The 24,198-nt window shown below is 37.0% G+C and overlaps 1 protein-coding gene across 2 annotated transcripts in view; it reads left to right on the top strand.

The window, feature by feature from the left end:
- The window catches only part of GABBR2 (gamma-aminobutyric acid type B receptor subunit 2), a 476,939-nt gene that overhangs the window by 227,774 nt on the left and 224,967 nt on the right, over positions 1-24,198 (top strand). For both annotated transcript variants that reach the window (XM_054057392.1, XM_054057393.1), the window contains exons 5-7: positions 6,597-6,662; positions 12,346-12,537; positions 13,636-13,872. In XM_054057392.1, coding sequence (XP_053913367.1) covers positions 6,597-6,662; positions 12,346-12,537; positions 13,636-13,872 — 495 coding nt within the window. The remainder of the gene's footprint in view (positions 1-6,596; positions 6,663-12,345; positions 12,538-13,635; positions 13,873-24,198) is intronic.

The following is a 24,198-nucleotide window of genomic DNA, read 5'->3' as shown; positions in this document are numbered from 1 at the left end:
TAAATGTTTAAAAATTCTAAACCTGCACAGGCAAATTGTATGATCAACAACATTGCTGCTTCCTAGTTTCTTGTATCTTGCACAAGAGTAAAAAAATTGCAATATATGAATTCTAATTCAGTGACAGAGTTTCCATCTACTTTCCCATATTCAGTAGCTGTTTAGGATACTGACTAAACATGATTTCTAATTCTAACAGTCATGTTAATCAAATTTTGAAATTTTTGGCCATAGTTTGAATGCAACATCCATCAAAGTGTGTGACATGCGCACTAACACAGACATCAGCAAGTTTTGGCAGCATGTTAGGAAGGTGGGAGCTGACATCCTCTACTTCACCTTCATCATCAGTGATTCCATAGCAAAGGTTAGAGGCTCATCTATAGTCCTTCGTGTGGACATCCAGGCATTTAGAAGGCAGAACATGTGGATGCCTCCATTGACAAAGTTACCCAGCTTTGAGTAGATTTATCGATAACATCTTGACTGTCAGATAAATGGTAGAGAGTATGACAGAGTATCTGAGTTCTTCAATTTAGATATTTCATAAAGAGCCTGCCAAGACATTGACTTTTCCTGGCAGATGAGATATTGTAGCAATCCTTCTCTGGAAAGCTGTGTAATACAGCATTGTGGTGTTATTCATTAGAAATGCGACAGATTAAAATCTAATCACAGAAGGGAAGCTCTACAGTCTGAAAAAAATAGCTGCCTATTCCAACATAATGTGCATCACTCAAAAAAATCTGAAAAGGCTAAAGAGTGCCTCATATCTGAGGCTGTTAGAAATGGCAGTGGAAGAGATAAGTTGTTCTTCATCCCTCATTGGAGCATCTTAGATGTCTTGATCCTCACTGTCTTCAGGGTTTGTAATACTCAGCTGCAAGTAGTACCAGAGACACTTTAAATTTAGTGGGTGAATAATATCCTCACCTATAAGAAAGAAAGAAGGAAGCAAGAGAGTAATTAATTTTTGAGGTTGTGCTATAATCTTCATTTATAAAACATGTTTTTATGGAGATTACACCACAACTGTGGGTAAATGAAATGTGACTGTTCTTCAGTTTCTTTGTTTCTTTCAGAACTTTAGGCCAAACGGGACATATGTATGGCTTACCAAGGGGCGAAGCTTAAATGCTGATATTGCTACTTTAATCTCTGAAAAGAGTAAATATGACACCCCACCATCTGGCAAATGGTCTAAACATTGGTCTTTTTATATAAGTGAAGTTTTGGGAGTTGCTGTTGCCCTGAGATGTTTTTAATCATCTCATTGATCACCTGCCTAGTTCCATGAATGAAAATCTCTCCTGTCAGATATGTGTTAGCTCCATGCAAGCAATTTACAACTCTATAAGAAAGAAAGAGTACTTGACACTTGCTGGGATCCAGTGAGTGATTTCTTTGGTGCCTACAATAGAATTATGCTGTGTTAACTTGCATCATACCCGTGAGGGCTGATGTATAAGAATGATGTATCCTTGCCAGAAAATCATACTGGCTGACATCAGTTATCAGTGTGACTGAAGGGGGAAAAAGTTATGGCCCAGCAAACGTCTGATGTGTCTCTTTGCACAAGACTATAATGTGGACATATACCCTCACACACAAGCACTGAAAGGAACTCAGCTCTGATAAACTTTGGTGCAGATTTCCTCATCCATCCAGATGAAATCTCATCAAGGGGTTTGAGCTATGCCCAGCTGCATGAATTTGAAGCTTCAGCGTCTCTTATGCAGGACAGAGTCAGCAGACTCAAGCTTGGCATGAAATTGATCAAGGCTTAATTACCATACTGAATGCAGTTCTTCAGGAACAAATTTGGAGAGGGATGCGAAAAGCAGGGTTGGAGAGAAAGAGGCTTACTGAGAAGTGCTCATTGCACAGAGGAAAAATGTTATGTGCAGAACAGGAAAAGCTATTATATGGACTTTCCTAAATTAGTTTCGTCTACATGTGTTCTAACATACAATCCTCTGGTTACATGATTACGTACTAAATCTCCTCTTTTTAACTGCAAGCCATATAACCCCCAGACATTGCCTCTCACAGCATCATATTGAGGAGGAATCTTCCATGACTTGTCATAGATTATAGAATTGCTTGGTTGGAAAAGACCTTTGAGATTGAGCCCAACCATACCTGTCTGCTACTAAACCATATCCCCAAGCACTTCATCTACCCATCTACCCAGATGGTGACTCCCTGAGCAGCCTGTTCCAGTGCCTGGTAACCCTTTTGGTGAAGAAATTTTTCCTGATGTCTAATCTCTGTCTACCCTGGTGCAACTTCGGCCATTTCCTCTCATCCTATCACCTGTCACTTTAGGAGCAGAACCCACCTCTCTACAACCTTCTTTCAGGCAGTTGTAGTGATACAGTGATAAGGTCTTCCCTCAGCCTCATTTTTTCCGGGCTAAAAAACCCCAGTTCCCTCAAGCCACTCCCTATAAGACTTGTTCTCCAGCCCCTTCACCAGCTTCGTTGCTCTTCTGTGAATGCATTCCAGGACTTAAAAGTCTTTCTTGTAGTGAGGGGCCCAAAACAGAACACAGTGTTCGAGGTGTGGCCTCACCAATGCCGAGTACAGGGACACAGTCACTTCCCTGGTCCTGCTGGCCATGCTGTTTCTGATACAGACCAAGATGCCATTGGCCTTCTTGGCTACTTGAGCATACTGCTGGCTCATATTAAGCCGGCTGTCAAACAACACCCCAAGGTCCTTCTCTGCCAGGTAGCTTTCCTGCCACTCTTCCTCAAGCCTAGAGTGCTGTGTGGGGTTGTTGTGCCTCAGGTGCAGGATCTGGCGTTTGGCCTTATTGAACGTTATGCCACTGGTCTCAGCTCATTGATCCAGCCTGTTCAGATCCCTTTGTAGAGCCTCGCTAACCTCAACCAGGTCAACGCTTCTGCCCAACCACAGATGACTAACTAACTAGAACTGTATATTATGTTCTTCATAATACAATTTTATGAAGCTGGACAAAGAATAAGTTATTCAGCTACATAATCACTGTCAAGTTGACCCTGTGATCTCATATGCTCCACTTAACCCAGCAAAATCCCTGTCTCATTCTGGATTTTCATCCCAGTCTGAAGTACTGTGCTTACTCAATGTTATGTTCTGCTTCTCTGATTTCTCGTCTCCCTCCTAGTACCTTTGTCTAGATTGTTGTTCCATTTTCTTCTGGACTTATATTTTGAGATTATAGTTGTCCTAACAGTATTTTTTTTCTCAAGGTTTGTATTTGCCATATTCTTGAAAAGTCTTAATTCTCCCTCCTAAGGTTCTTATTCAATAATTTCCTACTGCTACCTTCCCAGCTATTTGCTCCATCTTTGCCTAAAAAGTGTAAGTGCTCGTTACTCAAATTCCGTATTAGATCTGTCTCTCCTTCCCATGTTCCCATTTTTCTCTTATTGGATCTTACCTCCAGTCACTTTATTTACTGACTCTCACCATTATCTTCTCGGATCCATCTCTGGCCAGTATTGAGCATACGTGGATTGTGAATTTCCCCATCCCTCAAAGGGCTCATACCTGGACAAATCTAGGAGAGAAGTAGATATTCATATTCTGGCAGAGAAACTTTCTTCTTCTTAGGATATTGCACATAAAAAGATATGGAAAACAACACTCTTAAGGTTATAACTTTTGAGTCTTTGGAAATAAGTCTGAATTCAACTTTCTTTTGCTGTAGTCTTCAGTAGCATATTACTTGAAACAGAAAACACGTGACATTCTTTTATAGGTAGTAATAGAACATTTCTTTTGATCATCTTTGGTCAGTTTGTAGTTGGACACCGTCCAAATCTTTTAGCAAACACAGACATGTTAATGTTCTTCTTACTGTACTGAGTGCTTCAAAAAGAGGTATTTATGTGTTAACACGGACTGATTAATTTAGGCAAAGGACAGTTGGATATTGCGTTTCATCAGGATGACAAAACATTGTCAAGTTCTAGAGCTATAGCTGATCTTTGTACTTGGGTCATAAGACTTTCTAGTTGAGCTAGGGATTCTCAAGAACTCGGTTTGGATGTGGTTCTCACACTTCGTAGATTTCCTGTTTTGGCACGAGAAGATCATCATCATGGCAAATTCCTGCCAGAAAATCTGGCTTGCTGAGATCCTTAGTCAGTTATCGAGATCGTCAGACACTCATAATTGGGATCTGCTGACAGCTGTACAAATCAGCAAATGCACCCATTGGCTTCGGTGCCTGAACAAGAGCAGAGTATGTTTGGAAGTAGGATTGACTGCCAGTATCAGAATGGGTGCTCTGCTATGCCTTGTGTGAAAAGCATTTTCAGCCTGGGTTTCATATTTGCCTGTTTGTTAGTGTGCCTGTTGACTAAAGGAATTGTAGAACCACCTACTTGTGTGACTGAACGTGCAAGATTTGGGTCTGAGTGCTACTGTGAAGCTAATTGCACAACATTAGTATAAGACAATCCTTGTAGACAGTAAGGTTGTCGAAATGAGATCTGATGTTTCTGATAAAAGAAAATAAGATGGACTATACAGTTCCTATAGTGCTTTGCAGTAACAGAATAGTCACTGTAGGAAATGTTCTGTGTTCTATGTCATAATCAGATGGAATCAATGTCTTAAAGCATGGAACCACAACACAGAATCACAGAATCACAGAATCACAGAATCACAAGGTTGGAAAGGACCCATTGGATCATCAAGTCCAACCATTCCTAACACTCCCTAAACCATGTCCCTAAGCACTTCATCCACCCGTTCCTTAAGCACCTCCAGGGAAGGTGACTCGACCACCTCCCTGGGCAGCCTGTTCCAGTACCCAATGACTCTTACTGTGAAGAATTTTTTTCTGATATCCAACCTGAACCTCCCCTGACGGAGCTTCAGGCCATTCCCCCTTGTCCTGTCCTCTGTCACTTGGGAGAAGAGGCCAGCTCCCTCCTCTCCACAACCTCCTTTCAGGTAGTTGTAGAGAGTAATAAGGTCTCCCCTCTACACAGACACTATCCCTTTAGTCTGAAGGTTGTTGCACAGGCAGCAGGCAGCGCTGCTGCACATGCACCATAGGGTTTTTCTTTACATCCTGCTTACTGTCTCTGGTGCTCATAAGCTATGAGGACACACATCTTCTGTTTTTTGGTTTTTGTTTTTTTTTTTTTTTTAATTGGCTCTTATCTTTTTTTAAAAGGACTTAATTCAGTTTTAAAGTTAGTAATTAGATGCTGTATCATTTATTTTTAAACCAAACTTTTTTCAAATATTAAATCTGCACTTTTATGTTCAGAGAGCTTCAAGCGGTTCAGAGATGGAGTTCCAAGAGTGACCAAACTTATTTTTAAAATGTGAAAAATAGAAATAATGGGGGAAAGGATTTTTTTCTGCATAATTCCTAAATCTATTTATTGTCCTTATGAAAAAGTGTGATGCTTTTGATGTAATTTGTGTAATTTGTTTATTTTCATGTGACCTTGTTAGATTTGTTTAAAAAGACCCTAATCCACTTCAATAAGATTTATTGTACTTTATCAATCTGTGGCTAAATATAAAAATAAAGAGAAACAGGCTTATTGAAAATGCACAGGTTCAGAATGAGGAAATCATATTATGTACTTTATGACTTTAACTGTGCTAAGAATGATACCAATGTCATGCATTTAATTGCAGAAGCATTGTAGTATCTTTTGCATCGTCCATCATAGTATGTTCTGCTGAACAGGAAATAAACATTAAAGTTATCCAAACTGAAAATCTTTGATAAATTGATTTAATTAAAACTGAAAATTTTTTTTTGCCGCTGAAATTCACACTGAATCATCTGTTTCTTCTTTCCTTGGAGAGAGAAAGAGCTATTAGTAATTCTAACCAAGTGTTTTATAAAAGAGATGAAAAATTAGATTTGTTCAGGCTTTCATTGAGAACTCAACTTTTATCTGAAATAAAAGGTAATATTAAGTCATAAAAATCTATCTTTTCTGTGTTTTATAGATGTTAGCAGCAATTTTTCACATGAGAAAAAAGCTAGCCCTCTTCCTGAGGATTTATTTTCCTATATATGCTCTTGAATTTTGGAATCTTTTCGTAATGTTTCTAAGTATGAAAGTAGGGGGGCATTGAAAATGTGTTGTAGTGAGTGTAAAGAAGGTGTTTTATGAATGAAATCTTTAAAAATAACTAAAATGGGCATAATACAAAGGTATTTTATCTCACAAATTTCCATCTCTCAATTTTGCAGCATTAATTCACATAAGTAATGAAAAGCATATGTTTTCTGCTATTTTTAATATGCAAAATTTTAAAAAGATATCTTGCAAGGGATCAAGAGAATATTTGATACTTTGGTCTTGTTGAATAGTAATATTTGACAATATAAATATTACAGTTTTATTCTCATTAGTGCTATTGGTTATTCTTCAAACACCACAGCTGCTGTCTCTTGCAGTGTTTCACGTTCTTGAACTCACAGAAAGTGCAATAGTGCTGAATTAATTTTGCTGTCTGCAGCTGCAGTCAGTGCAACTCTCTGCAGAATTTGAATGGCTAACTGAAGTGGTTTCTGGAAAGAGTGTGACTGTATTTAACTGCCACGTATCTCATTCAATCTGCAGGGTAATGACGTTCGGATAATCCTTGGCCAGTTTGATGAGGAAATGGCTGTGAAAGTTTTCTGCTGTGTAAGTAAATATACTTAATTGCCTTTCAGAATAAAGAATGAGTTACATTTGAATAAAAAATACATATGTGCATAAACATTACTTTATGGAGTTCAGCTCTGTCAAGGTTTAAATACTCCAGAGAGGTCACACATACTTAGCTCCTTTTCTGTTTCAATAGAACACTTTGTACTTGACTTCAATGGAATTTAGTTATGGACTGCATGGTTAGCTTCTTCTTATTGCTTTCCTGTAGGGAAATTAATCCCAAATTGAACTTCAGCATTGCTCGTCATATCAGATCTAAGGAAATGCTTGTACATGTAGCAGCAGATATCGAGAACTGCAAGATTTGAATCTTGCCCAAGAGTTGTGTTCTGGTGGTAATGTCTGCGTGTACGTAGTTTTGCATGTTTTGCGTTGAAAATATAAGAAATTCAAGCAGTTCCTATACATGCTAACTGTTCTTCCCCAAATAATTTCTGCAACTGAAAAATGTTGCCGATTGTACCATTGTCATTCACTTCTGACTGCTGTACATTTTACATCTCTTACTTGAAAACAGTAGTTTGTAAAAAAATAAAGTTTCTTGTATTAAAATAAATGTAGTAAGGCCAGCGTAGATAAAATTCCCTACCCGCACTATTTGTCTGTGTGTGTGAATATGCTCAAAATATACGTGGTGTGATTGACCATTGAAAGTAGCAGAATTAAAATGTGGATCTCTATTTTTACATGCTCAAAAAAAAAAAAAAAAATCCTAAACAGGCAGATTTTAGTGGCCTAGATTTTGTATTGGTATTGAATTCTTAGTTTAAATAAGCAGATTAATCTTGTATAAGCCAAGAACACAATAAATATAATGGAAAAGCAATAATGATTGCATCTAAATTTCAGAGGAGGATTTTTAGTGTTCACTTAGAGAGTCAAAGTTACCTATCCAGGCAAAGAAAGGAAATACAGAAGTTCAAAATCTGTGTGATACATGTGCCTTAGACGCATGTTGGCTCATACTCAGCAACTGTTCCAGTTCCTGGCAAAATTTGGAAAGGAGATTGTAGAGTATATTTGGAAGGAACAAAATCTGTTTGCATCCAAAAGGGAATGGAAAGCATTCTTTTCTTTTTCATTCTTCTCATCTCTGACCAGTCTTTGTATACAGTTCTTTTTGTTCCAGCATTTAAATAGGATTGACAGAGATAATTTCCCATTTTTCCATTCCTGGAAGAAAGAATGATCCTTCTGCAGCCCAGCTCCTCCTCAGATGTCTTGTGGATGGTCTGTGTTCCCCCAGCTGGAGGATCCCAGTCAGAACTGTCTTCCAACCCAATGTGAGACAAGAGATTGACCTTGCTTATGCCGTTGCCCTTAATATCTAGTTGCCTTCCTCTACAATCCTATTCCAAGTCAGTGTGCCTGTGAGGCCAGGGAAGAAATCCTAGAAGTCCCTTGAGAGGCAAGGTGTCCTCTTGTACAGCTCTAATCTGAGGGATTTTAGATAGAGAACATCTCTCTCACGGTTCGGTACAAACACGTGAAGTATGTGTAACTGAGTGCAGTTTAGAGAGTGATGGCTGCTTCTGAAGTATCTTAGTGTCAAAAATAATAAGGTGGATTTTTCTGGAGTCTGGAGAAATCTGAGAGATTGTGCATTTAGTCTTGCATAAAAGTATTTATATGAGAGCTTCAGTAGGAGAAGGAATGCAAGAGAGGGCAGTTAAGAGTGGGTCATTTATATATTAATGCACTACAATATGTCAGTAAGTGTGTTATTAGTCATAAAATATATTGTTGACTCATGCATTCCTGCAGCAGTGTGTCAAAAAGCACAATAATTTAGATACATTATTTTTTTTAATACATTTCCCCAGGTGTATCTTCAGACAGGCTTCACTTGTGACTTCTGTTGTGTTTTGCAGGGTGGCTGATGTCAACCATAGAAAAGCTTTGGGTTTGTTAAAGGAAGGTGCTGTTGTACTAGTGCAAGATGTTTCTTTTTTTTTCTGTTTGTGGTTATCATCTGGATATTATTTGCTAATGATTTATGTAGGTGGAAAAATCTTTAAAGTCTGCCACAGTTTTCTGTCTAGATTCAACAGTCGTATGCTGTGAGTTTTCCTCAGGACATCAGTTGGAGTTTATACGTTCATTTTCATTTTGACTGGCTATTCTCTCCCTCTTCAAACACACACACACAAAAGACACAGAGCACGTAAAAATAAATGCACTAAAAGATAGCCTAACTCAGCGGCAAACTTTAAAAATATGACAGGACTAGTTCAAGCCAAAGTGAATGTTAGCAAGTGTTTCCTATGATGATTTAAATAAGCTTAGCTATTCATTTAATACCAGTCGCAAAAGCAGTTTGCAATTCTATGAGAAATCTTAGCTTTCAAATGTTTTCACCTCAGTGGGATGAATGTGGTACTTTTCATGGAGTAGAAATTAGGTTATTTTGCTTAAAACTTAACACTTCAACAATCGTAACGGTCAACTGTGCTGCATAGAGATAATCTTTTTTTTTTTTATTTGAAACTGGCTTAACGGGAAATTGCATCTTCCCAATGAAAGCGTCAGTTCTGCAGAAATTTTTGAGAAATTGTTAGTGGGAATTTTTCCAACATATTATATTTAAGGTCTAGCAGTAATCTAATACAGCCATGCACACATCAAGACTGACACCTAGCTGATACAGTTATCTGTCTGAAAGCAATTAAGGAAGATGACTATTAGGCACAGGTCACTGCATGAGCTTTAGGTGGCTCTTTTTTAGTAAATAGTTAATGATGACTAAAGCCAGGCTTAATCAACGTGGTTGATGCAAGAGGACTGGACTCTGTTTTCCTTGAGCTGATAGAGTTTTACTGCTGAGTCTTTGGTTTGGAATTATTGATTTTTAATGAAGAACAGCTGGAGGTTCATTGTAATTCAGAAGTCTACAGGCATTCTTGTAGGAGTGGGATATAGGATGTGTCCATGCTGACACAATGGAAGCTTGATGGAAATTCAACAGGAGTAAGGTTTTGCAGGCCCATTAACACAGACTGCCAGTAATTGTTTACTACACATAGAAATTTCTTTGTCGTAAATAAGCATCTCTTTATAGATTCAAACAAGAATGAAAAGTTAAAAAAAAAAAAAAAGACAGAAATTTAGTTTCATAAGGGCAGAAAATATCCAGGATGATTTCCTGGCTGCTTGACAGCAACTCTAGGCTTTGCAGCCTAGATAGGGCATGTGGGAAAGATTAGGGAAGACATATGACTACCTTACACTGTTATGATGGTACAAAGCACTTGTAAAACTTAATTCGCCTTACTCTTGTGTGACAACAACTCTTCCCTTTAGAAACTAAAACCTGTAAGAATTGGTCTATGTGCATTCAAACAGTTCAAGATCCATATTTCAAGGAAATGTAGCAAAAAACACTGCCTGGAAATAAGTCTTCTGGAACCCAAACACTGAGATGCCTGAACACTAAAAACTCTGTTATCACTAGAAAAATAACTTCATGGTCATGGAGCTCATCTTTGCAGGAGTTGATTTAGTTCCTTCCTTTAGTAGCCTTCCTCAGACTACTGTTCAAGCCCTATCATTCCACTAGATCTTGAATGAAGAGCTGCCAGCTCATAAAGTGTTTGTCTGGTTGGTTTTGGTGTGTTTATTTGGTTTTATTTCTTGTATTCTTGCAGGAATATTAAAGTTTCAGTGCAGACTTGTTGGGAATGATCCCTTGTTTCGAGGATGGAATTTCTGGCTATTTTGAAACTTTCGGTTTTCAGCCCATATCCCAGGACAGTTTGTGCAGGAAACAGGCTTAAGTGCTTATGCAAACAAAAATTTCCAACAGCTCCAATTTCAGAATATTTCACAGGCAATATTTGCTTGCAACAGACAATTTGATACTTTAATCTTTATTAAGAGCAGGGGAAGCTACAGAAGACTGTCCTTCTCTAAAAGCACTACCCTGTGTCCTCAGTGATCTGAAAACTATCAAATAAAAGAGACAATATCATTGAAAGGTCCTGGATGACCTAATTGTATAATGGAAACACTTTTAGACATCAGAAAGTGCTGCAGGATGGGATTGCTGTTTTCCTTACAGGTGAACCTGGGATGTTGTTTTGCCATGGCTGTAGCAGGAGTGGAGATGGGAAGCAGCACAAAAGCTGGTGTATTTTTGGAAGGGTAGAATTAATGAGCAAGATAAGGACGAACGATTTACGTGGATTGTTGAATAAGTAAGATATGAGATACAAGACACAAGTTTCAGACAGGAGTGCTTTCAGGCAGCATCATTTACAAATGCATGAAATTTGATTTTGACTGAACAAAAGCTCCTGCAACCAACGGCCAAACAAATCTGCTTTGTGCACAATACATTCATGAACTGAGTTGGCACCATTACAGTACCTTTCACTGATTTAAAGCCCAATTTTACTTTGGATATTAACGTACTTAAGAGGCTGTCCTATTTCATATTTTTTGCTATTCATCTGATTTATCTGACAGGCTTTTGGTATGATCTTTGAGATACTTTTCAAAATGGTTATGTTCTGAATGACTAATATGTCCTGTTTGCATTTTCACAGCTTCCTCCTTCTGTAACATTTTCTGTGTGGATGTAGTATTTTTTCCAGTTAAGAGCTGTAAGGTTTCACCCTGTGTTTCTAAAAACTGGAAATTTTATATTAGGTCTTCTATCTCCAGTATTACTTATATTACTTCTTTCTTGCCATAACAGAAGCATGAAACCTGCTGCTTTGAAATTAAGTCTGACTGAAATGTCAAAAGGAAAATATTTAGTTACAAGATAGTGAGAGAAACATCAGAGATAAAATTTGCTAATTTTATCCTAGAACACCCTTCATGATGGAATAGGATATCTATTGTGAATAGATCAACTTTTAGGCACAACAGCTTATATGCCTGATAATAAGGTATTTCTGTTTCCTGTTATATGTGTCTGTTATGTATTGGAAGGAGATAACCATCGTTTCTGTATCTTGGAGTACAGTGAGCTATATTCAGTATTCAAATAGGATAGAATTTCACTGAAGAAATTTCTTGCTGAAAAAAGAGAAGCACTGAGATATGCTTGCTTTATCAAGTTCCTATTGATTCATGCTCCTCAGAAGAGATTGCTAACCTAATGTCTCTGTGGTCACTGATTTAGCACAGTCACGTAATTTGTATTTGCAACATTATGATTTGATGGTGCCTAAATTTTCTTGTTTGACCTTACCCAGTTTTATGTGGTCTTTAGGATTATATTAGAATGATAATAACTTAGCTTACATGTGGTAGCATGGTGATCCTACCACTCATGTAACAGTTGGGTTATGGAGAATATTCTGTGCAAACGCTGTGCCTTCTGCCAGTGTTCCTCACAGTTTTAGAATCTAGTATTTTATTTTCCTGGTTTTGAATAAATTGTCTTTTGAAAGCAAAAGAGATTTAAATTTTTAATAATTTAAATTTTTTCTTGTGACGTGAATTTTAAAGACGGTAGTCTTCAAGAAAGTAATCTTTGTTGTTAGCAAGTAATTGTTCTAAACTTCAAAATACTTGCATATCCTTCAGTTACACCATAATTCCATAATTTCGTTAATAATGGAAAAAACATGAACAGAAGACTATTGGGTTTGCGCTCAATATGTCTGTCATAATATCTTTCAGCTCTTCTGTTTTTCTTTCTTTGTAGGCTTATGATGAAGAAATGTATGGCAGCAAATATCAGTGGATTATTCCAGGGTGGTATGAAAACCTTTGGTGGGAATCCTGGATTAATTCCTCACAATGCCTCAGCAAAAATCTTCTTGCAGCCATGGAAGGTTATATTGGAGTGGATTTCGAGCCTCTCAGCTCAAAAATGCTAAAAACCATATCAGGAAGGGTTAGTATTTTTGCTCCAACTATTTTATTATGCCATTAGTTATCTCACCAGTGTCTTGACACAGCAAAGCACCGAGGAGGGAGGCGAAGCTAAAAGGTTTTTCTACAGAGAGCTGGCAGTCATCATGCCTAGTCTCACCTTTCCACTGGTTTGCAGCTTTTAAATATTTAGAAATCAATTTAAATTCTCTACCGGATAAGGAAGCAGTAAAGTCCCTTGCCTCAAATCCATCCTGTTCTCTCTTTAAGAAATTTATATATAAATGTACGGTAAAGATTGAATTATAGTCTGCAATATCATATGCTGCATCATGTAAAGTTAAATAGTTGTGCACAGAAATAAAAAAGTTTTATGTTTAAGTGTTATCCTGCAAATGGCTAATTTCTTTGGTGATTTGTGTCTCTCAGAACTAGGGGATGGGGAGTGTGACTTGTTTTAAATATGTAAATATGTGGTATTTCCATAAAGTACCTGACATTTTATTACAGAAAAAAATCATACAAACTCTGGCCATAAGAATAAACATGCCTGATTTTGCTGCTTTTCTTCTTTTTTTTTTTTCATCTGTCTTTCATGCTTTGCTGAGTGAGCACGAAAGGCAGCTTTACAGAAAGGCAATTCATCGTAAGATGGAGAGCATAATAAACTTCTAAAACATAGACAAATTGCCACTCAGATAATTTTGTATTAAGCAAGTAGTTGCTCAAGCAAAATTTATTTGATTTGTGTTATTCTATAAAGTGTTATCAGACCGCTAATTTGCAGGGATGCAGACTTGTGCTCACCAATATGTTGGTAGCTTTGGTTGAACTGAAGCCTTATATATAAAAGCAAATCAAAGCAAGTTGTCCTTTGTACAGAGAAGCAGAACAACTGCTTTTCAGTTCTCTGTTTCCTAGGTTTCCCTCTCAGTGTTGTAAGTCAGACAGCACATGTTTTGGGAATTTTAGTTTCTTTCTTAATTTTTGTTTTGGTGACTTTTTCTGCATTAGTCATGTTTGTCTTTGAATTGGAGGGTGCAGTTTAAGGTGTAGGGTCAGAATGAAGTGGGTAAAATCTTACATATTGAAGTAAAACTGAAGTTTTTCTTCTCTGCAGACTCCACAGCAATATGAAAAGGAATACAATGCTAAGCGTGGTGATGGGCAATCCAGCAAATTTCATGGTTATGCCTATGATGGAATATGGGTGATTGCCAAAACCCTGCAGCGGGCAATGAAGTATCTGAATGCCACCAACAAGCATCAAAAAATTGAAGATTTTAATTATACAAACCACAAACTTGGCAAAATTTTTCTGGATGCTATGAATGAAACCAACTTCTTTGGAGTAACAGTAAGTCCTAAACAGATACTTGTGGGGTGGAGGAGGCTTGTGATTTTATGTCAGTAGCTGAAGCAAACACTAAAACTCTTGAAAAAGAAGCACAGTTGCGTATTTCGTATATATTCAGAGCTTCCACAGTTGTTCTTTATCATTAAAAATTCACATTGTTGCCTTGAGACTCTTGCTTATTACCTGTCTTCTGATGCCAAGTGATAACGCTGTATAATTCCTCAGTTGTCAGTTTTTTAAGCATGGATGTCATCTGAATTAACAACCCGGAGAGGTCTCAAGGGAACTAGAGGTGTTGCAAGCTGCAGCAGCCTTTAAGTGACTGTTTTAGCAGTAAAGGCATAAATGGAACGTGATCAGATAATACCTCCTGTTTCCTTCTGTCATTTTTTTTTGGTAATAGATTACAGTACAATAATGTGTCTGACTCCAGTGCCGTACATCCCAGATATTCTTACAGCATACTTCAGTTGCTATTGAAGTTTTTTTTATAATTCATATTTTTTCACAGTCAAGTACAAAGCATGTTCACTATGACTTAGAAGAACTGATTACATTCTATTTTCATTTGCACCACTAAAAATTCATAGTAATTTATTTTTTTAACATTTCTTTTAGTTTTTAGCAGAGTAAAATGAACAATAGGAGTGTGGCCCTAAAACTTCTTCATTACTTTATTATATTTGAGGCAATGTCAGTCAGAAGTTAATGGCCCATATGTGTTCAGGAGTGTGCAGGTTCCTTCACCGAGAAAAATGAGCAGACCCCATTCCAGGAGAGATGGCCTTCACTGTTTCCGATAGCAACAAACGAGAAACCTAGTGGAATGTGCTTCATTACGCAGTGTAGTTGGGCTACAACCTGGCTAGATAAGGAGAAAAGAGTTTCAAAGAAATGTGTACTTGAGCAAGGCACGGAGAAAGTGCTTTGAGGCACTTCCTTGCAGCAAGAGTATGCAGAAGCCTGGCAACATTTTTGCCACTCTGCAGTAGCTTGTCCCTGTTTGTCCCCAAGTTAATGTAAATTGTCTTGGATATCAGTTAACGTCAATGCATACTGAAGTAGCAGAACTAAGGTTGTCATACATGTCACAAGCGGGTTGGAAGAGGAGATGCTTACAAATAGACATCAACAATGTCTATGCAGGGACAACTTTTTGGTGCCTTTGTTAATTGTAAAATCAACACATTTCATCAGTACTGCTTAATTGTCCTTCAGTGCTCCCTCTCCTCCTCCCAAAACTTCTAAGATGAAGAAGGCTCGTTATTAGTTATTAGTTTTAGAGATACTAGCAGAACATCATATATGAACTGCATCCCTTTAGGGAGAGAATGAATCAATGTTACCAATCATATTCAGCCATGTTTACTTACTTTATTCCCTCAGGAATAATGTTTTTTAAAGAAATTATGACATGATTATTCACTGCATTTAGTGATTCTCTGAGATGCTTTATGAGACAGTTCTGTTTAAGATTAGTCCACCAAGTCATCATGACATTTCACAGCCCAAATTTTGTATTTGCAAGGATCTTGTTCCTATAAAACGGTCACAACAACATTTTAGTCAGAAAGAAACGTAAAGAAGGAAAGCTATACCTGCTACACTTTCTTCGGATGTAATTAGAGGAAACATTACTGAAATTTTCCAGACAGTGTGCAGAAGAAGAATTTTATAGCAGGTATTCAAAGTTTTGCAGAAAGCTGAAGGAACATCTTCTTACCAGAAATATTTTTAAACTTTTATTCTTCAGTCTAATAAATTCCTGTCATTTGTGACCCAATTTAAAACTTTCATTGGAAAGTAAGTTGTAGGTCTTGGAGTGTCAAATCTCATATTAATATTTCTTTCCCAGAAAAGATATTTTGGTATAAAAAGTTTAAATTTTATTTTTAAAAACCTGTTCTAAACAGGAAAAAGACATTTATTTATTCTAGAGTATCTATGACAAATATAAAATGAGTTTCTGAAAAAACAAAGAAGAATAGGGTGGATTAAATCCAATCAACCTTCAAAAACTCATCCAATAGCACTGCAAAATATATTGTTAGTTGTTAGGTAAGAAGAGAAGGTACACAGGAAGCTGTAGAATCTAAAAATGCAAAATATATTAAGAAGAGACGTCTTTATGCTCTGTGAATATGATACCAGAAACGCTGTCATGTCATAAATAATAAATCCCTTTACCCAATACTAATTTTCTTTGAAACTATTTATAGTAAACCACAGAAAATATAGTCATATTGAATGGTGGATTTTGTGGAATTTTTTTAAACAATTTTGAAAAGATGCCATTCTTTCAGTTTTCTGTTCTTTTTTCTGATCTTCTTATTTTCCTCAGAGACAGCATTTAGAAAACACTTTAGGCTATTGCCCAAAGACTTGACAGAACTAATGCTTTTTTGGACCATCAGGAACTCAGTACATAGGTGTTATTTATTCTAATTTACTTTCAGAAATCTATTTGAAAGAATCTTCCTACAGGAACTGTTCCTTGTTAATCTGGATGTCTAATTCTGCAGTTAGATCTTCTGATGTTGGCTCTGTTCAAATCAAATAAGGCATTGTGTAGTTAGAATGGCTGATCTACAATGACCAGCTTTCAGGATAGGAGTCCTTTTTATTTCAGACTATCTGGACTTTCATGGTTTACATTTTTCTAATTCCTTGTTTATCAGAGCAGTTACTTAGTTTTAATGGGAAAGTTATTGAAACAAAAAAAAATCTCTTAAACTATTTTGGACTATTTTTTCCACTTTTCTTAATCCAGATAAAGCTAGTTTTGTAAGCTGAATGCAACCCTGTCACCCTAATGGTTTATAAACTGCCAGGTGCCTGATTCCTTGCTAAATACATCCCTCTTCTCAAATAATACACTTTCTTTCTGATAACCCAAGTGTCAGAAAATCGAAGATAAGAAAATAATTACTCACAATTTATTTTGATACAGTTTAGAAATCTGAGGAGTCCCCTTATAAAGTTTGTAGAGCCACTGGAGGTAATTAAATGTTGAGGACCTATTGAGGTCTCCATTTATGTGTTACTACTTTGAATCAATACAGAGTGATAAAGTGATGGGAAACAAAATATACATCTGTTATCTATATATCTACATATCTACATTTCAATTATGCAGTGGTTTATAGTACACTACCTATAATGTGCCCATTATGTGTGTTTAAAAGCTAAAGAGAATTTTCCACACAGCTAAAATAATTCCCCTAAAGCAAGAACATTTGCCTAAAGAGAAAAAGAAAAAAAAGGAAGAAAAAGTCTAACTTTATTTTGTGGAATACTGCCACAGTGTGATTTGTAAGCTTGATAATTAGTGAAGAATTAGTGTTGTCTTTCAGGAGGGCTTCTCAGGATACTTCTCAGTACACACTAAATATGAGTCATATTTAGTGTGTACTGAATCAAAATCCATCTGGATAATGGCAGGATTTTGTTTTAGTCATTTTCCCTTGTTTTTTAATTTCTAAAATCTATGGATGGTTACATAATACCTTACAACCACGAACATGTTTACATTTGCAAGTAAAAAAATGTTGATTATACTTGGAAAGATATTAACTACCACATTTGTTCTCGGTCTGGTAAAAGTTTGTATTGGTTTCATGGGGTAGCTGAGTGGTGGGAAAAATATAGTACATATTGGAGATAATTTTATTTTTTTTTTTACAAAGCATGACATTTTTCTTAAAAATGCTTGCCTCTAATTTTCTAATAATTTCGCCTTGTCACTGATGCGAAGTTATGATTGTTACCATTCTCCCTGGTTGATGCCTGAAGGTCCTGTAACTGTTGCAGTAGGTATTCTGCTGCTTAAGTTTATTGCTGTTATCTGTGATTATAAATCAGGCTTCAGAATTGCTAATATATTTCTCATCCTTATTGCTTTCTCTTATTTGTGTGTAATGGAAAAAGAATTACAATGGAGGAGAGAGAAAATAAAATACAGCATTGTCTTTTCTTTTGTAGGCCAGAGACTCTTGCACAGTAGGATAAAATTCCATTGCAGTAGCTGCTGCACAATTGAAACCACAGCCATGAAATAGCTTTCAATATTGTCCCTGGAATCCTGCATTTGAATGGATCCAGTCATGTTTTATAACTGGAAAAGTGTTTATTGATGTGAAGTTCATTTTGTATTTTGATGTTGATTATTTCTGAAGATTGATTTTAGCAGCTTGCCTTCGCTTTCCAGACTTCAGTAATGTCTGTGCTATGCAGGCATCACAGAAACGCAGGAAGTGTCAGCATCAGAATAGTAACAGGGAGAAAGTATGTATTTCATGTTGTCCTGTAAAAATAAAACACTCTAAGACTGTTAAATTAAGGGATATGTCAGTCTTGTAGAGAATCAGATGGGATTAGTATGGACTTCAGCAAAGTGAACTTGTGCTTTGTAAGAGGGTCTAGCAAACATTTCTGTAGTGCCATTGATCAGTGCAGGTAATTTTGCATGAACGGTTCTGAATTAAGTCTCAAGACCTGTTTATACCTGAAGTCAAGTTTTCTTTATTTGGCATGACTGAGGTAGGGCAGATAGTAAAAATATTGGGGGGAGGGCAGAAATTTTAATAAAGCAACTTCATGTTACTTTTGTATAGTGCATTTTATAAATGTGAAGGGGAGGTTGAGCTTGCAGTGGAATACCTAAATCTATAAAGATGCCTCTCCCTGAGAAATTCTGAGCGTATCATTGTATTTTATTCGGCCTTAGGTCTGAGCATTTAAATTTTGCATTAGCATACATAATTGGATTGAGCAAATTCAATGAGCTAGCAGAATGTGTAGACGGGCAACTATATATATATGCATGCATGTATGTATACACACACGTGTGTGTGCTCACAACCCCACCTGACTGTTGGCAGATCTCAGGTTTTCCCACATGTGACTCTGTGAGTTATGAGTATGAACCACTCTGAACTTAATGCCTTTTGTTTCCTTTTGAATTTTTTAGAACTTGCTTCCTGTTACAAGGTGTCTTTTCTAGCAGAATTAAAACAAAAATATACTGTGTGCAAGACTTCCTACATCTCTTTTTGGTTTTCCTGAACCTTGAATTCTCCAGTAGAGATAAATGTAGTGAATTTCTTGCTTTCTTAATTCCTCCCAACTACCAGTGCATTATCCAACTCAAATGAGCAACTGAGGGCACTGCAGTGGGATGGTGAAATAATTTGTGCTCGATATTGCCAATTCATTTAGAGACTCCTCGAACCAGAGAGCTGCTAAAGTAAGCCATCAGCAAGTTTGCATAGTGTCATAAATAACATTTGCTCGTTAGGAAAATTCAGTGCAAACGTTTTCATCTGCCAACAATGTAAAACTGCATGCAGAAGGAACTCCTAACTTTTTAAAGTGAGAACTGAGATGAACTGTGACATTTCAAGATTAGCCCTCAAGCTAATCAGCAGTTGATGATTTAATAGATATAGTAGGTGGCAAATAAAAAAGGCTTTAGTCTGAAGTTGTAGAACATTTCTTAGTGCAGCTGTCATTCTAATAGGTGGATATTTGATGAAAGTAAATGAACAATGCAAATTTACGGAAAAGCGAGCGTAGCATTTTCTGAGATTTGGCTAACATCTCTCATTTAGTTTTGTTTGTATCTAGACAATTTAACATAATCCATAATATGCTCTAGAAGCTGTTTTGTTGCTACTTTGGGTACAAAGAGTAGGAGTCCCTACAAATAATAAAGAAACAAAGATATAGTGAAGGTGATTGCATTGACGGAGTGGTGGTTCAGGTTTGTGCTTCACAGGGTAGCTTTCCTTCAGGCTTCTGAAGAAATAAGCACATTTCAGTAGTTCCACCACTTTGGTTTTACTGAAGTGTGATTTGTTTTGTAGCTGCCTCATTCCAATCCACCTTTGTTTTATCTTTTTGGGTTTCTTTTCTTTTGCTCTGGTTTTCTTTTCTGTATTCTTTGAAGATTAATGATGAAAGACTGAAGAAAAAACAAAATTTACCAAATTAGGAACCTGTGTCCTGCTTCAGATCAGCAGTTAAGCTAGGAGAGGGTGTCCGTGGTTTTAAAGAGAGTATTCAAAATGAGAGTATGTGGTGCCAGGTGTGTGATGTTGTTGAAATTGCAAACTTCTGATTTTCTATTTCTGAAATTTCACCATTTCTTTCACTGAAACTGCAATGGTAACCTCCCATGGAAGGACTAAAAGTATGGCTATTAAGTGAGATGCAAAAGCAAAGTGAAACGAGATGGAGTAGCGGAAGTCTCAGGTGCTTTAATTGCCCTGGGACCTGATGCAGCTCTTTGTAGTTGTGGTAGCACATAATGTGACAATTAATACAGTAACCTCACAAACAACTGTCTTGAGTGCTATGATTACATGGGACAGGTTAAAATAATTTCAAGCCCCTTTCAAGTATAATTGCCTGTAAAGCAAGACTGACTGTGCCTTTCCCAAGAGATAAATGTCTTGAGTGTAGAGGAATAGAAAAAGAGTCAGTAGGCTCTGGGATCTTGATAGAGGGGCCCTGGGGGAGGAATGAAATCCATAGTTATGTCTCTAGCCCCACTGCAATGTTTTGAACAACGAGACTGGAAAGGAAAACTATGGGAAAGAGAGTATTCAGAATAATATAATGGGAAAGGAAAAGATTTCCTGGAAGGCTTTCATGTAATCTGTATCATTGAGCAGTTCTGAGTTTCCAGTCTCCTGTGCCTCTTGTTCTTGTTCTGATTTGTTTAGTAGTGCATAGAGTTTAATGAACATATTCTCACCTGTCTGTGCTTTTCTCAAAACTGATTTCACTGTCCTTACTGGAGAGCAGAGCACTAACAGATTCATTCCATTATATTCATTCCATAGAGATACGTGCAGATATAGACATATGTGTGGGATGTGTGTTTACTAGATGGGAAATGTGTGTAACAGACAGACCATGATGTCGTGAAGAGCTAGATAGGCTTTTTTATGGTTGAGGGGTCATGGCTTTAAATTGAAAGGGGAAAGATTTAGACTAGACATTAGTAAGAAACTCTTCACAATGAGAGCGGTGAGGCACTGGCACAGGTTGCCCAGGGAAGTTGTGGCTGCCCCATCCCTGGAGGTGTTCAAGGCCAGGTTGGATGGGGCCTTGGGCAGCCTGGTCTGGTGGGAGGTGTCCCTGCCTATGGCAAGAGGGTTGGAACTGGATGATCTTTAAGGTCCCTTCCGACCCAAACCATTTTATGATTCTGTGGTTACCTGGCGGATTATGTGTGAATCAAACAACAACAGGCTGGTACAGTCACAGCTGAAATGTGCTTTCAGGTGAGTTTTTGTTGATTATGCAATGACTTATGGGCAAAACCCTATGAATTGTGGATTTCCAGAGTAACAGTGTTTTTCAGTGGTATAGTTATTACTGCATTTGGTATTGCTAAGAGAAGGAAAAAAGGTGGATGGCAAATTTAGGGCTGCTGCTGCTTCTGTCTGCTATGTCTCTGTTTGAAATGACAAGCAAAGGCATCTTCCAAAGATATCTTCCATGGATGCTTCCAAGCACTCAGCTGCCCAGTGGCTTGGGGATGGAATACAGTGAACAAAGTACAGCCTTCTTTTGCAGCATATTCTTTTGGTATGCACAGTGGTTGAAGAAGCAAGATTAGTTATCCTGCAGCAGCCTCAGTCTGCAGACTCTTTCCTCAGACCTAAGGCTGATTCATCTCCCTTCCCTCCTAGAAGAGAGGACTGCAGAAGTAGTTGAGTTAGCCTAAAGTTTAAGACCTGAATACCTTTCAGTCATGACTCTAGACTTAAAAACTGCTCTGATTTTAGAGATAACATATTTCAGAAATAGCATAAAACTGAATTCCTGGGTGCTGGAGGGTATTATAGTTCTTGTTTTGTTTTCCATGGGAACAGATGTTAGCCCTGCTGCCTTGGGATAGTTCCAGCTCTGATAATACTCTGCGTACCTAAAACTCTCACTGAGATTTCAGATAGATAAGGAAGTTATTATTTACTAGCTTTATACCAGGGCCCTTCTGGAACAATAAATGCCATAAAGATGCAAAATTTTAGTATTATTGTTCTCATGTATTTTATTAGACATTGCATTCTATTATTTCACTGTACAGGTGAAATATAGTAAGATTTTACTGGCTTGATCCTGTTTCTGTTTCAGTCAGTGGAAAATCTTCTTAACTTCATTGTGAGCAGAGGGAGGTCCTTACCTAGCAAACTGCTTTAATATATAATTTGTGGATGTAACTTAAAATGTTATTCTAAAATCCTTTTTGCTCACAGAAAATTTAGAAACAAATGCTTTTGCAATGCTTTCCAGAATTAATGAATATATTTTAAGACTGCTAATCCGTTGTAGTGCTGTAAGTTAGTAATGAATGACTAGACACAAGCGCTTGTTCAAGCACATTTGGAGAATGCCTTTTGATAGTGTACTATGTGGAATTACATGACTCAGATGTCAAATAACTATGAGCAATTGAAATAATGTGGTGGAATATAGCAGTTTAAAAACTAATATCTAGTGATGCCTATAAAAGGCAGCAACTTCTAATGCAGATCATGTAAATCAAAGAAATGCTGAATATTTTAGTGATTGGTTATGCTCATTATATACATTCTTTTGGCACAAGTGTAATTCTTAACTAGGTATTAGATATTTCGGGTTCTGAAATAGAAATACGGATAAAAGATAAGGGGGAAAACTCACAGAAGGTACAGATACTATTATGAAGGTTGAAGCAACAGGAAGACTATTCATAAACCACTTTGTGAAAATCTTAAGAATATGATTTCTACTGTTCTTTGAAGAGCTGTTATCGTACTACTATAAAGTCTTCTCAATATGTGTTTTACTTTGTATTGAGAGTTTAGAGAATGATTATAGCACATAGAAAATAAATATAATTCTGAATATGCTGAAAACTCAAAGCAGGAAATAAACTATAAAGTCTAAAATTAGTTCTAAACTGCTTGTTTAAATCCTTTACATCACTGATTTGGGTATTTAAGAGAAGAAATACAAGAAATGCATTTTTCTGATAATTTTGATGTCACATTTACAAAGATATGTTGATTTAGGTTAATTAGACTGCTTCTCTCCATTGCTGAATAGTTGCATGGCAAACTTTAATTTATATTGTTGTCAGCTAGGTTAAGCTGTCAATGGTCAATTTTAAAAAGCTTTTAAAAGGAGCCTTTTTATCTTCAGTGAAAGTGACCCAGATTGATGTTAAAAGAATTAGAATTTAGCCTGACGCGAATTCTTCTGTCCACCTAAAAGTGAAATTTTCCTGTTGGTAATATTTTGCAATGTGACGTTTTTACTTTCTGACCAGCGAAAAGAAATTAAAATTTTAAAACCGTATATTAATTCTCTGTTCATACTGCAGTGCTTCTGAGGTTTAGGCTTCACCAATTAGCATACTCTTTGCTGTTGTTAATCTTTATGACAGCTCAAGGCAAATTTATTCCTTAACTTGAATATAACATTTCGCTGAGTGTGAATGAGTCCACCTGTAATGTTAAAAATGGTGTTATTAGCTGACTTAGCTTGGAGTTGCTCTAAGGTTGTCAGGTCTGATGTTCAATGGATTATATTTTCATACATCACTGCTCCTCTTTTCTGGCAGTCATGATTTTTGTGATGAACTAGTTTTCTTCCTTGGAGAGGTGCTCCAGTTGCAAATAGGATTCTTGAAGCCTGCAAGCATTTTAGTGAAACACACAAAATTTAAAGTATTATAATAGCATTTATTGCAGACAAATGCACGGTACACTTTCTAACAGTTTTCTAGTATTTTTTTAATTGTTTTTTAGGACTCCTGTATTTGTTGCCTTCTGCTCTTCTGCCCACCATCTTCCCACAGAAGGTTGCTGCCTTAACAGTTGATGGTGATAAGGATGTTCTTTTAATTATCTGGCCTCTGATAAAGCACTGTTAAGATAGTATTCTTCTTTAAGATGTCATAGTGCATCAAAGATCTTGCACTTCGATAGAGTATATGGTATGGTAGAACTTCCCCCTTGGAGTCCTTCACATGAAGAAACTTGTGGAAGGTAAAGAGGCAGAAAGTGCAGCAAGACTCCTCTTCAGTCCAGGACAGTCTGCTCTACTTGTGCTGAGTCTCAGCTTCTCACCGACCTCGGCAAAACAGGTAGCAGCGAAAGGCAGTACTTTACAAACTACAATAGGCTTCCTTTATGTTTATTTTTCTCCTGACCCCCTCATCTGAACAATTTGTAATTATTTCTGTTCTATAAGGTTTACAAAAATAATCTAAGGATCCTGCCTTCTGTCTTATCGCCCACTCTATACCTGGTCCATAATGACAGCTGAGGT

Source organism: Cuculus canorus, chromosome 2 (genome assembly GCF_017976375.1).
Source record: "Cuculus canorus isolate bCucCan1 chromosome 2, bCucCan1.pri, whole genome shotgun sequence".
NCBI lineage: Eukaryota > Metazoa > Chordata > Aves > Cuculiformes > Cuculidae > Cuculus > Cuculus canorus.
The sequence above is the reverse complement of the archived record's forward strand: the minus strand, read 5'-3'. Positions and strand labels throughout refer to the sequence as shown.